Source organism: Gallus gallus, chromosome 9 (assembly GCF_016699485.2).
Source record: "Gallus gallus isolate bGalGal1 chromosome 9, bGalGal1.mat.broiler.GRCg7b, whole genome shotgun sequence".
In the NCBI taxonomy this organism is placed as follows: Eukaryota; Metazoa; Chordata; class Aves; order Galliformes; family Phasianidae; genus Gallus; species Gallus gallus.
This window is the reverse complement of record NC_052540.1, coordinates 2,080,917-2,098,680: the sequence shown is the minus strand read 5'-3', so window position 1 is coordinate 2,098,680 and position 17,764 is coordinate 2,080,917. Positions and strand designations below refer to the sequence as shown.

The 17,764-nt window shown below is 42.7% G+C and overlaps 1 protein-coding gene across 1 annotated transcript in view; it reads left to right on the top strand.

The window, feature by feature from the left end:
• Positions 1–17,764, top strand: part of ARHGEF4 (Rho guanine nucleotide exchange factor 4) — a 202,418-nt gene that overhangs the window by 13,592 nt on the left and 171,062 nt on the right. Inside the window, exon 2 of the mRNA XM_040706022.2 lies at positions 486–521. Coding sequence (XP_040561956.1) covers positions 486–521 — 36 coding nt within the window. The remainder of the gene's footprint in view (positions 1–485; positions 522–17,764) is intronic.

The following is a 17,764-nucleotide window of genomic DNA, read 5'->3' as shown; positions in this document are numbered from 1 at the left end:
GCCTCCTCTCCTCCCTCCCTCTTATGCTGAGCTCCTTTCTAGGTAACTGCTAGACTCCATTTTTCTAACTGCTGGCTTTCCCCCCTCTTTTTTTAACCCACCCTCCCAGAGAGAGTCCTGAATACATAAAAAGCTTTTGCAATGTGCCCTGAAGCATGTATACTGATGAAGCGCATACAGTGTAATTATGGATAGCACAATGCAACATCATGAAGCGCCTTTATTTACAGCTTCTCTATCATGAGAGCATAATGAAGAGATTCAGTGAGGAAATGCAAAAGCAGATGCCTTTGGCTGGCTCCTGTTGTTCTCTTTTTGGCAAAGATAGAGGGACGAGTCTACCCTGGGACAGCCCCGTTGAAGTCAGATGAGTTACACCAGGCAGGAACTGGAACTTCTTTCTTTCCTTCTTTTTCTCCTTCTTTTTTAAAGAATTTGGTTGCCAGATCTCTTTCCCCTGACTATCACAATTTCTCTTTCCACAGAAAGCCTGTGAGAAAAGACTCTCTGCTTCCGAAAAGGTAGGATAACTTTTTAGTCACTAATGGCTAATTTCCTCAGCAGTAAGCAGTTCTGTGCGTATCTACGGATGCCTGTATTCAAAAACTTAATATCTAACCACTTACAGGGGAAAAAAAGATACTAAAATCCTAAAACCTAAGTTTTGAATGAGTCGGGAACAATGGAAAGCACTGACAGAGTACTAACATACAGCTGTGATGCTTCAGGTGTATGAAATCTGCTTAGAGCTGGCCTAAGTATCAGCATACAGTATTACTTGAAATGTGTAAATATACCCTGTGTGTTCAGAGGTGCAACGTTAGACAAAGCTGCTGTGTGCAGACAGCTGGTGCTGTCTGTGAAAGCACCCTGTTTTCTGGAGACTTTAGGGGAGAAGAACCGGTGTCAACTCATAGAATCAGCCTTATTTGGATGTGGAAATCTTTAAAACAAGTTTATTAGGGCACACCTGGGATGGCGCCTCATAGAACTGCTTTAATAGCAGAAGCTACCAGGACTGCTGATGCTTTGTGCTTGTTAGTGCTGTGGCTATACTTGTTTTTCTTTTTCTTTTTTTTTTCCTCTACTGAGGGCCTGAATAGAGCCTCTCATATAAAACCTACCATTTACAATTTGCCTTTTGCTGAGGCCTCCTTTGTGTTCATGCAAGGCAGCTGGCAAAGGTTGACTCCCCAGAGCAGAGCCTTGCCAGCACTAGCTAATCAATATTCAGCAGAGTCCACTGCTCATTACAGAGCCATTGATTATCTCTGGAAGGTTGTTCCTCCTGTGTGAGTGTCATTTTTCAGTCTTTTCCCTTTAGCTCCCTTCCCCCAAGCTCCCACGAGGAGAGAGTACTGGGATGGAAATGAGGTTCCATTTCAGAATGTGAATAGTTTGTCTTCAGATGTCAAAAGTCCTTGGAAAGTAGGTTATTTCTCCACTGCCAGGTTATTGTGTGTATCAATGTTGTACTTTTAATTTCGGTGACTTTCCTAATGACTGTAAATTGTGACCCTTATGGTATTCATTGTATTTGACTTAAGCAGGTTGTATTAGTTACGTTGAGATTTGGTCTTTGGCAAGAGGGAAAACCCACATCTTTTACACAGCTGTAGCTGACCCTTGTGACCTCCGGCACAGCAGAGGAGAGCTGTGGCTTTATGTTCCATGCTATTCACATGCAAATGGACCAGGAGGCTCATGGGGAAATGAAAACATGGTGCAAGCCCTCATCTGACATGCTACTCAGATTATACCCACATGCACTGCACAGTAAATTCCCTTTCTCTAATACGGGCCAGTGAGCCGGTTTGCATGGAACAATACCTGTCCATCACCCTGCAGTCAGTCTGGCAAAAATCATAGCTAACTATCTGCTTTTAAATGTGAATGTGCACTTACGGGCATACTAAGTCATCAGTACTGTACTAAGTCAACAGAGAACTGTGAGATAAATGTGCGTTTATTCCCAGTGGTAGAATAGATGCCTGATATGTGGATGGATACAAAAGACTTACTTGAACAATTGTTTTGGTTAGTTTGTGTTCCATACTTTATTGTAAATATATCAATAACAATCACAGCAGAGATTACGTGTAAAAAATGCAAGATTTAAGTCTCAAGTGTGGAACAGACAGCTGAAACTAAGATGTGTAAAAGAAAGGTGGTTGGCAAAGCACACAATGCTTATCTCCACTAAACTAGTCAGTTTGAGGTAGTACCTCTGCAAAGAGCAGAAACTATGCGGTGCTCTGATTACAGGTATGGACTGACTCCTTCAGCAGAAGAACTGAACTTGTTTTGGTGGGTACTAATTGAATACCTAACATTCTGTCTGTAATAAGGGAGCTGAAAGGCAGTAGCTCCTAACCTTTACCTTGCTTGTCTCTTGGCTTGAAACTGAAGTAATCGCTGCACTGAAGGTAGACACCTTTTCTTCTCCTGCCCATACCACGTGGTGAGGACCTCCAAGGACCAGCAGACTCTCTGCCTAGTTTTGTTCAAAGCACTAGGGAACTAGAAAAGTTCCAGGGGTCTGAAAGCCAGAAATATGTTCTTGCTGTGAGGCTTCTTTTCCAAGAGTAGCAAGGTGCTGTAAGAGGCTGCCCAGGGAGGTTGTGGATGCCCTATCCCTGGAGGTGTTCAAGGCCAGGTTGTATGGGGCCTGGACAGGGTAGTCTAGTATTAAGTATGGAGGTTGGTGGCCCTGCATGCATCAGGGGAGTCGGAGCTTGATGATCCCTGAAGTCCCTTCCAACCCAAGCCATTCTATGATTCTATGTCTCCTGTAGAGGATGGTAGTATTCACTCTAGAACAAACGTAGGTCAGACCCGGTTAGCACCTGGCACTACTGTGCCTTGGTACATGTCACAGAGAGGTCTGTGCTTTGTCAGGTGCTGGTGGTTTAGAGCCAGCTCTGTGACTACTGCCAGCAATCTGATCTTGTCCGGTGATTAGCACATATCGGAGAGATGATGACAGGAAATTGGCAAACTGGGATTTATTTCATCGAGGAGCTTTCCTGTCAGCTCCCTGTCTTCCTGACAGAGGCATGTGATCTGACTGCCGGCGAAGTTTGGTGAAGCCCAAATCAGGAGTTAAAGTAGAAGGGGACAGTGGAGAGATGATTTCTCCTCTGACGGACAGGGAGCTGTCCCTGGCATGGCAGAAGAGTGGCCCCACACACCTTCCTGTTTGTCAGGAAGTGCTTTATTTCCAGTTTCAGTTGTCAGCCCACAGGCACTCATGTTTTGGCTATTTTCAGCAAAGAGGTGGTGTTGCTACTTGAGGGACAGGATCCCTGCAATACGGTTGTGTAATAAGCTTGGAACTGATATCATTCTGATCTTTCTTGTACATCCAGTTTGGCTTTCAGCTGTCTTTAATATACCTGAGATGTATTCAGAGGATGAGGAGAAAGGCTCATGGTATGCCTTGGCTAGAGAATGTTACGAGTGTATTAGGTACATCTTAATGGATAGCAATGGATAGCATAACATTCCCTTTCCTCTATTAAGTGGAGTTCTTCCTGGCCCATTTATACTGATGTTAGCCTGTAGTAATCACGTCAATGAAAAGTCCTAGAGGGAAACACCGAATTGAATGTTTCTTGCTAATGTAGCACATGGAGTAAAGGAAGTTAACATGCTGAACCCCAACAGTTCACACCACTTGCCAACAAATCTACCTGATGTGGACAAACAGATGCAGTCTTTGGGGGTGCAGTGCTTTGGGATGTGCTTGGATGTTAGGGCTGCAGAGTGCTCTCAGGGGTGCAGTGGGCTAAAAAAGCAGTAAGCTCTTCATGAAATGCTGTACGAGAAATCTCCAAAGAGATGTGAAATGCCTCCAAAGCCATCTTGTGTGTTTGGCAAGTGAAAGCTAACCAGAGTAGACTCACATTTTTCCATGGAGATTTTTATTATGCAGAGTATGCCTTCTAGCTGCAAAATGGCCTTTAAAGTAACAGAAAAGATTTCATATGAATAATACATTAAATATACTGTAGCTCATAGAACAAGGCAAACACAGTTTCAGCTGTAGACTTTCCTAATGTTCAGTGACTGAAACAAAGTATTCAGCACCATTGATTCTGTTTATAATCTGTTGATGGAATTTGCATCATACATTAACTGCATTCATTAAACCTACTTAGCAAGAAGAACTCTGAATTTTAAGCTATGTTTCTCTTAAAGAGAGACTATCTAACTGTCGGTAGTGCATTTCACTTGGCTAGCTTTACCTTCACTAATAGTAGGTAAACCTAAGTCTCATCTAGTTAAAATTGCTGGCTGATCTTACTTCAGTATGCTCTAGATAGTCTCCCTCAGGTAAAACTAACTATTGCTGTGTTTTATATTAAATGAAAAAGGCAGAGCTCTGGACATGTCAGTAACTACATAGAATTTAAATAAAAACAATGTAAACAACAACAACAAAACAAGACAGAATTTGATGCGTGTGAGACTGAAAGATGTCCTGAATGTGTGTTATATTGGCTATGAAGGGTCTGCATCTAATTTGAGTATGTTTTTTAGTGGAGAAAGATTATGTGTTCCTGGCTTGGCAGCAAACATGGAAATGGGGTTACAGAAATCATCTGTATAATGGCTTTTTTTTAGTTGTAAAATCATATGTGTCAGTGTTGTCATGCAGTCAAAATAGCCAGTGGATTGATTTCCACAAGTGATGTGTCAATATTCTTTTATTTGCAAATATGGCAAAAGAAATGTCCTTTGGAATTCATGAGTGAAGAATAAAGTTTTGAAAGATCAAGGCTTTTGTTGAGAATGTTATTCCTGTACCTTTAAAAATCCCTTAAGGGACATGGATGTGAAGCAACAGCCCATTTTGGGGGCTATGCAGATTCTTAGAGCTACTGTATGTCAGTAACATCTACAGACTTCTCAGACTACTTTGGTCTGAACCAGTGAGTTTGTTCAAACAGGAGACAGCAGCAATCACTGAACAGTTGTGGAGTGTGTTTTATTAGGGGACTCCATGAACAGAATATAACGTTGTCTGGAAGAAATAAAACTCCAGCATCCAGAACTGTATGGCAGGCTATGCAGACTCCAGCATCAGGTATGCAAGTTCAGACACTGCTGTGTACTTACCGTTAAATTAACTGTCCAGAAAGTACCTTCAGTGATCCTTGTCCCCAGGCAGAGGACTCGTGGGCTCTTTGTGCAAAAACCAGCATTTCACATTGCAAACGAAGCACATTTCTATTAGAAAGAAGTGAGCTCTTGTTCTGCACAATTAAGTAGCATATTCTAGTGTTTTTTTTTTCCATCTGATTAAATGCAAGTAAAAAGTAATCTGCTAAGTAATCTGCCTTGTGTATTTATTACCTAAATTATGACGGTAAAGGTGCTATAGTTCTCTGCTGCTTTCCATGCTGAAATTGTGCCAAGTATTTTCCCCTGAGCAGATGAAGTGGAATGCTGGCTATTCTGTTTGTTGTCAGTGCAGGCTTTGAAAGCAAAGATAGAATCTGGATTAATTTGTCAGCAGTTAGAATTTGCTTGCATTCTGGCACTTCAAAGGCGGTTTTTAGGAAGAGTGCACTGTGATAGGTTTGTTAGTACATGACAGCTGAATCTGTCACACGCAACCATTAACCTTCCCAGACACTCTCACCATTAGCTTTCTGGTAACTTGTGTTAACTTCTAATGTAAGGAAGCACTTATTAATGACAATGTCCTTTGAAATAAAGGAAAAGAGAAGGAAAACAAGATTTTTAAAAATATATTATGGTGAAGAATGAATCCAAAAGAGCTTAGAGGGGAAGAGCTGTGAGAAGAACACATGGTTTACAGAGAGTCAGGACACAACTCATTATCTTTTCCTTATAATATGCCCAGACTCTTCCCATTCTTTGTACAGAAGTTGTCACCATGGAGTTTGGGTGCTATGATGTAGCAAAAAGAGAATGATGGGTAGATACAGAAAATAACTTGCTTAAAGTAATTAGGAAAGCCTGAGATAGTGCAAGGCACTGAATGCTGATAACCTTCACCTAATGTCTGTCCTTTATTTTAGGAATGAATGAAGTCCAAAGACTGAAAGCAATCCATAGCATTATTTCCTATTACTATTTTCTTTTTATATTTACTCAAACCCAGGCTAATGTACTTGTTATTCAAGTGACTCAAGATTATTAGCTTCAGTCTCTCTTAAAAAACAAAACAAAACAACCCCCCCCCCCAAAAAAAAAAAAAAAACCCTAAAATTGGTATATTATTTGCATTCAGAGAAGTGGAAGCAATGAAGAATGGAATATTTGAAATCTCTCAGATGAAATTGATGAATTCTTTCATATTCATTTGCAGTTTCCCCTGTAGACTCATAGCACAGATTCAGGATCATAATTAAGATTTGTGTTCTGCTGGTTATATTATTTTTTTTTAGGAAAAAACATAGCTATTAGATTATTATTTTTACCATATTTTCTTCAGGAGACATCATGTGAGTTTTGGACTCAACGTAACATATACGTGAAAGTATTTGAGATACTTCAAATTAGAAGTATTCAAATTCAAACAAAAGACTGAGCTAAAACCTTGGAAGATGAAGAGCTAAAACATACATTTCAAGTAACATTTGCTTGCTTGTGGTCAGATTGCTACAAATACTATCTCTGCGTTTTCTTTTTTACAGTGTCTGTTGTAACTATAAGTACTGTAGAGGAAAACATGGCTAATGTGGTAAACTTGAGGGTGTATTGAGGGACAAAAACTCTGTAGGAAATTAGTCTCCATCAGTTCTAGCTCTTGGGGAAAGGGCTGTTATTTGGCAGAGGACAGATCCAGCATCGATGCAAATCCTCTGTTACAGTTTAGCTTTATATCGTTACCAAAAGATAAATGTGTTAAGACTCCTTCAACATTACAACAATGGAGCAAGTCTCTAATCTTGAATTTTACTTGGGTAACTTCTTGTGACAAGCGCAGTTTCACAGTGGAGCCATCTTGTTTCACATTGGTGGGAGAGAGGGCAACAACAGCATGCTAGGAATGTGGGGGTTTATGTTTGTTCTGGGGGATTACATTCGCGTGATCTACTCAGATGTAGGAAATCTGCTGAGATTGTGTATCAAATACTGTGTTCAGCTTTGGGCTGCTCACTACAGAAATAATGAGTTGCTTGAGTATGTGTGGAGAAAAGCAGTGCAGCTGGTGAAAGGGCCAGAACACAAGGCTTCTGAGCAGTGATGAGGGAACCAGACGGGTCAGTCTGGAGGAGAGGGGGCAGAAGAGGGACCTCATCGCTCCCTGCAACCAGCTGTGCTAAGGTACAAGCAGGAAGTCTCAGGAATTGAAATGGGCTGCCCAGGGGAGTGGTGGAATCCCCACCGCAGGAGGTGTTAAGAGGCATGTTGTGGCATGGTTGGGCTTGATGAATCTTGAAGCTCCTTTCCAACCTAGTGGATCCTATGTTTCTGTGAAATAACCAAGAAGGAGAGGGTACAGCAAATGTTCAGCTCGACAAGTAGGCACCATGCAGCAAGGAGGTGGGTCAGGTTCAGCCCACAGGCTGCCACAGAAGCAGGCTGTCACAAGTGGTGTCCTCCCAGGCTGGTGGTGGTTCCCGGCAGGACCGCCCTCAGTGCCAGCCCTGCTCTGTGCTTGGTGGCAGGGCACGAAACCCCTAGGGCTTCATGTGAGCTCACAGGCCTTCAGGGCGCGGGGCTTCAAGCACATTTTATTGCTGCCCTTTAACTGCGAGTCGTGTTGCCTTAGTACAAAATCATTTCAAACGAGGAGGTTTGACACGCGTTTTGTCCCCCAGGCAACGATCCACCTGCATTGAAACAGGCCCGCCCGGCCCTGCCCCGCTCCCCGCCCGGAGCCGCGGGACGGAACGGCGGGGCGCTGCCTCCTGGCGGCCGCGTCCCTCAGCGGCTCCAGGCGGCGCTCCCCGACAGAGCGATGGGCGCGGCCTGAGAGCGGCTGCCACGGGAAACGGCGCTTTGTGTCCGCAGAGCAACGCGAGAGTCGTCGTCGCAGGCTGGAGCCGTCAGGTGTCAGCCTTGCTCTGCTGTCCGTACTGCGTTATGCCCGTCGTCCTCCCACAGGCTGCCTTCATCTGCCTGCCAGAGACACAAGACTGAGAGCTGTGACCTTTGTTTGCTATAGGATCATAGGATCCTTTGAGTTGGAAGAGACATTTAAAGGTCATCTAGTCCAGCCCCCCTGCAATGAAAAGGGACACCTACGGCTCCATCAGGTGCTCAGAGGACAGATCAGCCTGGCCTTGAAAGTCTCCATGGATGGGGCATCCACCACATCTCTGGGCAGCCTGTGCCAGTGCCTCACCACCCTCACTGTAAAAGACTTTTTCCTTATATCCAACCTAAATCTCCCCTCTTTGAGCTTGAAGCCATTTAGCCTTGTTCCATCACCACAGACCCTGCTATAGAGTCTGTCCCCTTCCTTTCCCACCTCTCCCCTTTAGACACTGACAGGCCGCTCTCAGCTCTCCCTGCAGCCCTCCCTTCTCCATGCTGCACAGCCCCAGCTCTCTCAGCCTGTCCTGTAGGAGAGGTGTTCCATCCCTGGGATCATTTTTGTGGCCCTCCTCTGGACGTGCTCTGAAAGCTCCATGTCTGTCCTTGTACTGAGGACTCCACACCTGGATGCGGTGCTCCAGGTGAGGCCTTCACAATGCAGAGCAGAGGGGCAGGACCACCTCCCTGACCTGCTGGCCATGCTTCTTTTGGTGTAGCCCAGGATATGGTTGTCTTTCTGGGCTGTGAGGGCACATTACTGACTCATGTGCAGCTGCCATCCACCAGTAAAACCCAGGTCTTCTTTGGCAGGGCTGTGCTCAATCCTTTCACCCCCAGCTTGTATTGGTAGTGAGGGTTGCCTCAACTCAGGTGCATTTGGATTTGTTGAACCTCATGAGGTTCTCCTGGGCCCACTGCTCAGCTTGTCTAGGTTCCTCTGGATGGTGTCCCATACCTCTGATGTGTCAAATGCACCCCACAGCTTGGTGTCATCAGCAAACTTGCTGAGGGTGCACTTGACCCCATTGTCAATGCCACTGATGAAGATATTAAAGAGTATCAGTCCCAGCACCCTGGGGGCATCACTCATCACTGATCTCCATCCAGACATTGAGCCACTGACTACCACCCTCTGAACTCAGTCCTTCAGCCAGTTCTTCATTCATTGAACAGTCCACCCATCAAATCTGTATCTTTCCAATTTGGAGAGAAGGATGTTGTAGGGTACCATGTCAAAGGCCTTACTGAAGTTGAGATGGATGATATCAGTGGCTCTTCCCTTGTCCATAGGTGCAAAGGCCATTATGTTGGTCACAAACCTTGGTGAAGCCATGCTATTCTCTCATATTGCCTCCCTATCTTCCATGTGCATTAGCATAGCTTCCACAAGGATCATCTGTGTTTTGATGTTAATTCTGACGTTCTCTACTCAGTTCTGAAGAACATGCATTGCCTTTACAAATCTTTAAAAACAAACAAACAAAAAAAAACCAACCTTGGATCTTAAATGGTTCTGACTAAATAAAGCCTTCTTAAAATTAACCCCAAATGGAAAAGATCCAGTTGTCAGCCTGTTAAACACCAAAGCAAAACAAAGCCCCCGGGAAATGAATGTGCAGTAGTCAGTGGTCTCACTGTTCTTTGGGGGCTGATAGGAAAAACATGACATATGTCCAGGGGGGACATGGCCTGAGCAGAGAGGAAACTTCTGTCTCATGTGGATAATGGGGCAAGGCAGTGCACAAACTGATCTATAGGTGTGAATGAAATTTAAAGGACAAACATGCATACATTTCATAGATGGAAGACTGCTCAGGAAATAACATGAAAGAAAGCAAAGAACTAAGTAACTATGATGACAAGAATAACCCAAAACACTACTGTTTTTTCTCTAGCTCCCTAAAGACTGCAGGTCTTTGTTTTCAGGGCATGAGCTACTGTTTGGCAGGTTTCCTGAACCACTCCATCTATTCACTTCGTGCTAATGTGAAAGTGCCCAGACTCCCTGGAAGGAGGGCTTTGTTGGAAACCTTTCATTACTGAGGATTAGCTGTTTGGTAAACTCTCCTCTCCTTTAACAGTCTGCGGAAGTGCTGGCTAATGAAGGGCTCATTGTGGTGGTGCTGTGAGTGTGGGACTCGAGTCCATTTTATTGCTCAGATTTCAAGCCAGGGTTTTTCAGCTCCCAAGGAGACTGAAGGGAAACTGAGTCACGCTCTTTGGCTCTGCCAAAAACATGTTTGAAAAATTTGCTTTCCTTTCTCAGTATTCTTGCTGAGTTTATTATCTAAACGCTTTATAGAATTGCAGAATCAGTAAGGTTGGAAAAGACCATTAAGATCAACCATCAACTCATCCCTACCATGCACAGTAAACCTTGTCCTTTGGTGCCACATCTACATGTATCCTGAACATCTCTAGGGATGGTGACTCCACCACTTCCCTGGGCAGTCCATGCCAGCGTTTGACCACACTTTCTAAGAAGGATTTTTTCCCAATATCCAACCTGAGATGACCCAGAAGCTACTTGAGAGGACATAGCCATACATGTCCATGGACCCGGCTATACCAGATGTGCTCATGTCCTTGCAAGTCCCCTCTCTTCATACCTGACAAGCCGTTGGGATCAGTGGAGTCCCCTGTCAACTAGAAGAAAGGGAATATGGAACACATAAAGAAGCCAGAAAAAACCTTCACCAATTCACAGAAATGCTAGCTCATCAACTTTCTCCAGGTCCAGGTGAAAATCATGGACCAACTCTCCTGGAAGTGCATTTATGATGACTGGGAACTGTCAGCATGGGTTTGCCATAGGTAAATAATATCTGGTTCACCTGATTGCCTCCTTGTGATAAAATGAAAGGATTTGTAGCCCTAGTGAGAAAATCATTTACATTAGCAAGGCTTTTGATGCCATCTCTCAAAATACTTTTGTATCCAAGTGAATATATTATGGTCTGGATGACTGAACAAGCCAGGGGTAAAAAGTAGTTGACTGAACAGGTTCATAGGGTGGTGATTAGTTAGCAACACTCTGCCTGGTGACCAATAGTAAGTACGATCTGCCCCAACACTGGTCCTGTTTAACACCTATATCACCAATGTGGAGGAGATGATAAAGTGTACTGGGAGGGATGACGGTTGGCTGATGTGCTTGAGGGCAGGGCTGCTATCCAGAGGGGCCTTAACAGGCCCAATGAATGTCAACAGAAGCCTCGTGCCATTCAGCAAGAACAGATAGTAGCAGAGAATTAGATTACTTTATGTTGACGTTAAAAATTATGCATGTAGACTTAGAAGGTGGTGTGCTGAGGACTGGGGACAGCTTATATGAAACATTTCCTTTTAATACTGACATAGGAACTGAAAGAACATGAGTGCCAGCTTCAATTCATAATGCAGCTGTACAGCTCTTGACAGAGCCAAGTATGGACATCCTCGTCTCACCCTCCAGTCACGTGGAAGATGTGGTGGGCAAAGCGTAGGATTTACTTCTTCCCTGATAGAGTTCCATATTTGTTTTAAAACTCAAGAGATTTAAAGTTTGGTTGCTGATGTTTTTGTTTTAGTTTGGTTTTGTTTTTATCAAAGTGATGTGCTAGAAACCAACCCATTTTCTATGAAAAATATTTCAGTAAATCTTAAATCATGAATAAATGGGGTTGAAAATCAGTCTGTGATGTCAAGCAGGATTCTTTTGTCCCAATAATAAATCTCTTTCACTAATGCTCCCAAGCCATTAGTTATATACAAAGGGAAAAGTAATTGCAGTGCCAAGCTGTAACATTGTAAAAAGATTAGATTATTTGGTTATTTCCTGTGGGGGAAAAACAAAATAATAATAATAAAAAACAAAAACCAAAAACCCCAAAACATACAAAATATTCAAAGCTCATGAATCAGTTAAACAACCTACTCATTTGTGGATTTGTTTTGCTCATTGCTTTGCAAACTCAGTGATCTTGGGATGTATCCAACTGCTTGTCATGATGCTTTCTTATACACGCAGGCAGAATCACGATTATCCTAAATCAAAGCACAGATAGGATACAAGGAGCAGGAAAAGGGCTGGCTGTGGTCAGCCAAAAAGCACCTCTGAATCCTAGTCAAGGAACTGTGGCAGATCACAATGACCCAGAGGAACTGATGCAGACAAAAATGTAAGTCAGTGCATATGCACGTCTGCTGCCAGAGTGCCTATGTTGCAGCTGTGTCCTGTGGTTATTCATGCTTGATGTATGGGAAGAGACAGTGTCTGGGAGGAGCAAGTGTCTGTATGAAAGTCTAATTATGGAGTCTGGACACACACAACTGTTCAGCAAGCCTCTGCACATGAATCAGTGCACATTGCTGAGACTATTTAGCAGAGGCATCAGCATCAGATTTATGTGTTTTTCCTGTCACTGTGTTGCTATTAAGTTGAAAGGTGATGGACGGAGATCCCGTGGGACTGATGGTCTCTGTGTTGTTCTGTAGCTGGTTCCTAGCATAGACAGGGACTTCTGAATGTAATCGAACCTTCCTCTGTGTCAGTGGGGAAACAGAGGATGTTGAGGTCAATATGGAAGTGTTTGGGATGAAGGAGCTAATTTACATCCATTCCCACGCCATATAATGGAAGCTGTGTGAACTGACCATTCATAGTAATGATCACAGTAAGTGTGTTCCTACCTCTGGGTTGCATGGGGTGCGTTGCACTGCATTGGGTGGGCTGCCTGGGGGCTGCCAGCTCATGCTGGGCATGCTTTAGGGCTGCTGACAGCCCCAGGGGTTGCCTTGGGGCACCTGGCTCCCAGGGCTGGACACAGCTCCACATCCTGTACTCAGGAGCTGTGCAAAGCCAGGCATCATGTAGGTTTGCTTCCACCCCAGGCAAATTGCTATACAGACAACTCACAGCTTTGGTACCTTTCCTGGTGTAGTACCATGCATCACACCAGTTTTCTTCTGGGAAAGCAATGGGCAACCAAATAGAGATAGTTGGCTGCAGTGTGTTTGCCCAGCATACCTCCCTGCTGCCCCATTTTTCCTTTTCATATTGCAGCTTTCCTGAGGTGCCTAGGGATGCAGTGAGCACATATTGAAATATCTTAGATCTTATTAACATTACATAAATATAATTTTGCTTGTCAGACATATTTTAGATGAGTGGCTTTGAAAACCATTTTAATTATTTAGTTGTACTCCTTTTGTAGCATAACATTTTGCTCAAAAACGTGTGGCTAAAACTAGAAAAAACATCAAATTTGGATTTGAGTGCTCCTAGTAATGTAGACTCCCTAAAATCTGTGGTGAACTTCACTGCATTCCAGTGTTATCTGCTAGATATATTTTTTACTTCATACGTGAGTTTTCCCTCTTATCATTGGCCTTTCCTCTCCATTAAGGACCGTCTTTCACACAAAGTCAAGCCAGAAGAAGGTATTTCTAGAGAACATGTTTGATCTAAAGTTAAAGCCTGCTTAATTCTAAAGTTTCCAAAATAAAACTGAAATGTAATTCTGATCAGATCCCATGTTAGACATCTCAAATACACTATCTGGCCAAAGCAGATTTTGATTTAGGAAAAATAAAAGCAGAAGAAATCTCTCTTGTTGTAAACGTATGAGAGGCCTCTGTTCCCCACGACTTGCACTGTTGCTTGTAGCACTGCAGAAGTGCATTTCCTTTCATGAATTATTTTTGGAACAAATTTGTTGTGCTACAAGAGAGTCTGTGGACATGTCTTTCACTGTAAGCCCAGCATTAATACCCACTGAAATCTGCACAAGATGCCAACTAATCTTCAGCTTTGTAGTTCCAGATCCATACACAGTCTTATTCAGCCTCATAATTTATTCTTCATCTGTGAAGAGCTCCAAGCACTTTACATAAACAGTTGTGCTTTGCTGGTTTACCAGTGCTGCTTAGGCAGCAGCCAGAGTCTGATTTGTAATTGAAATAAGATAGTAGCTGTCTAATGGTTCTCAGTGTGATGGTGTTCCCTTGGAAACGGGAAATTCTGAGGCTTTCAGCATCTCTGAGAACAATTTTTGTCATAGTTGGCAGCAGTTTGCCCTCCACCCCCAGCTCCTTGCTCTGCCATGGGAAAAGCTCTGCCAAAAGACCTTACCCGTGCTGGCAGGTCCTGGTCTCAGGCCTGGACTCATAGTCAACATACAGTGATGAGGGACCCTGTGAAAGGACTGAGGACTCTTATTGTACAGCTTGTAGATGAACTTATGGACACACGTTACAGAAGCATGAAAACCTTCCTAATACTGAAGGGAAAACGCCTTTCTCTTTCAAGCTGTACTCGAAGATAGCACCTCCATCATCCGTGGGTATAGATAGTGCCATCCTTCTGCACATAAGACTAACCAGAATATTTAAGTCACCAGTTAAATGTGACTGCTGAAAGGACAGAAGCATTGTTGCAGTTATTAGGAGTGTGATGTATTTATTTAGACTGCAAAGACTGTGCCCAAAGAAGTTCTGTGGGAATGTTTCTGCAGTGTTCATGTATTTCAATGCTGAACCATGTAAGAATCTTCTCTTTAGGTTACTGGCACAAGCTACCACCTAGGCTTTCTTGTTTGAAACTGGACATATGTATTTTCTGAGGAAATCCTGGTCTGCTGGCAGAATCATATTGTGATCACATCATCTGTATAAAGCAGTATATGCTGGCATGTGATTGCCTCCTCCTGGTATCAGATGAGAGCTTTGTTATGACATAATGTAACAGAGAGCAGTTCTTCCAAATCGAGTCTTTTTTTAACTTCAAGGTTAAAAACCAAGCAAAGGAAAGGAACAAAAATCTGTTCACATACCCCCAGATTTCCCTTTTTTTTCCCCCAAACCCTCTGATCGATCAGCAAGTCACTGCCTTTTCCCACATCCCTCCCGTATTTCCACCTGTGGATGCAGCTGTGTTGTCACTGCTACTACAACTTTTTTTCCAAGCACTCTTCAAGTCAGAAACCCAGATATTCCCTCTGGAAGCCAGTATATGAAGTCCCATTTTCCTGCAAGCCTGTTTAACTCTTCCTCTTCCTGCACTGTCTTACTGCTATCATGCCAGATACACAGCACCTTGTTTGATGGCAACCTGAATTCCATTTTAAATTGCCACATTTAAACAAATCTTGTGAGCATTATGGGAGGCAAAGGCCCCTTCAATATGGGTTAATACAGCATTGTCATCTAGTGATAACCCCCGTTATTAACTCCTGGCAGGAAACAGTGCTGAGTGGTTACACTCTTGTTTTTCAGACTCCACAGCCAAACTAAACACCAGAGTTTCCAAATGTTGAATGTTTAACCTCTGGTGTCAAGTAATTTGACCTCTGGCTTTGCATTGATCATACTGGATAAAATACTTACGATCTTAACCTACCACATGGCATTTCTCTATTCCATCTATAAACAAACAGCAAAGTAGAAACTGCTGGTGGATAATATTCATCTCATTGAATAACAACAGTGTGGAAATTCCTGACTTGCTGTGTATGTGAAATAGTTTATTTTTTCTTTTTTGACAATATTTCCAACTAGGCAGACATAGCTGTATTTACAGCCAGTGCTTGCAGCATGGCTAGACAAGTTGTCCCCCTATATCTACTAGAAGGACATACAGTATTTCATCAAATATAGTGGCATTCTTTCAACTAAAGCCTGTCTACATGTGAAAATGACATATACTTTCCAAGGTAACAGTGAAGGAAAGCCTCAGTCCATAGGACAATATTTAGGGCTTAACCATTAAACTGAATTCATGAGCGCATAAAAGATTTTGAAACTTATTCCCTGTTTATTGATGTTGTTTTTGTTCTTTATAATTTAGAATCTTATCCTACTATCATAATTTAAATTTTAGAATACACAGAGGAAATTTTGATGCAAGTGCAGAAGTCTTCTCAAGGTATCTATTTGTTCTATATCACAAACCTTATTTTGCAGTGTCTTGATCTCATATATTTGTGCATCGGATCTTTAATTGATAATGGTGGGTTTCATGAAGTCATACAGTAAGTAGCATATAAATGTGTTACAAATCCCTTTCCTTTTCATATGTTAATTTTGCAATCGTGAATTCTCATTTTCTTTATAGTCTTCTCTGTAAATGTGCCTTGCTTGTGGTTTTATGGTTTAGATATTTCCTTTCTCTTTCTTTACTCCATTATTCTACTTAAGATGAATGTCAGGCTTATGTAATCAATACTGTATAGCCTCTCCATGGTCTGGTAATTTCCCACGTCTTTTCAGAAATACTTGTGAGTATACTGAAATTGTCTTGTTAACTTCCAGTATGCATTTATAAATGAAACTGAGCCAGCAAATCTTTAGCTGACTTCCTCTCAATTTCTATAGCAGTTCTTTGTAATAGCTACTTACAGGGCTGTCTTAACTTCATACTGATGATTACTTTCTATTGTTGAAACAAAACTTTCAGTCTTTGCCATTTCTCAGCTGCTAATTTAATCAGTTTCCTTTCATTAAAAACAAAACAAAACAAAACAGCTTTTTCTTTTGTGGTTTTTATTACCTATGTGATAAAAGTTTCCATCTTTCCCTAATCTGTCACAGTAACTTCACGGAATCGTTTGAGTTGGAAGGGACCCTTAATGGTCCCCTAGTCCAACTCCCCTGCAGTGAACAGGGATGCCTACAACTCAGTCGGTGCCTGGTCCAGCCTGAGCTTGAATATATCAAGGATGGGGCATCCACCACATCTGAGGGCAACCTGTGCCAGTGCCTCACCACTCTAATTATTAGAAACTTCTTCCTTATATCCAATCTAAATCTCCCCTCTTTTGGTTTGAAACCATTTCCCCTTGTCCTGTCACAGCAGATCCTGCTAAAGAGTAGATAAAAGGCCCTGCTGACAGGCTGCTCGTAGGTCTCACCTTCTCTTCTCAAGGCTGTGCATCCCCAGCTCTCTCAGCCTCACCTCACCGGGAAGGCCTTCCATCCTTTGGATCATTTTTTGTGGCAAACTTCTTGCATGTTCTCATGTAGCCTCTAACTTAGTATGTCTTACTGGAGTATTTATTCTTTCTCACTGTCTTCCTTTTTTTGTCAATTGTAGTTAGAGGTATTCTCAGTAGAGAACTGAAATCATACTGAGGTTTCTTCGTATTTCTAACTATGCTTCAATGGGAGAACAGTAGTCTGTTGAAAAATTAAATATTATAACTTTGCATCTCCCCCCATGTCTAGACTACAGTACTGACTACTTCTTGCTCTTGACTACTTCTTGCTCTTCTTGGATTGTTATACTTTTGAATTCTGTTATCTCAGTCCTGATATGGGAAAAAAATCACAGACAATGTAGTCAGTATTGATCATTATTATGTCGTCCAATACTCAGGTCCCTAAGTACTTATGTTATCCCTCATTTCCTCTAATGAGTCACTAGTTTTGGCATAGATTCTTCAGGCAAACTTGAGTTGAAGTTGTATTGCATGGATTAAATAACGTCCTCTGCTACCAGGAAGCTAGGAGAACATTTAATATCTTGCATTTCCTGTACAAAGAAGTGGTATAAGTGTGGCATCTATAAGTGGAAGGGCAGCTCCTGGTCAGTGCTCCAGGATTAGAATCTGTGACGCTCATTTGGCCTTAAGGGCTGTCCTCAGCCCTTAAGTCAGTCAGTCTGGCAAAGCTCTCCTGCCCCTGGGCAGGCAGTGTCTACTCAGGGTTAGTTCCTCCTCGTTTAGTCCCTGCTGGCTCACTCACAAGTGGTCCATCTGTAAACAAGTGA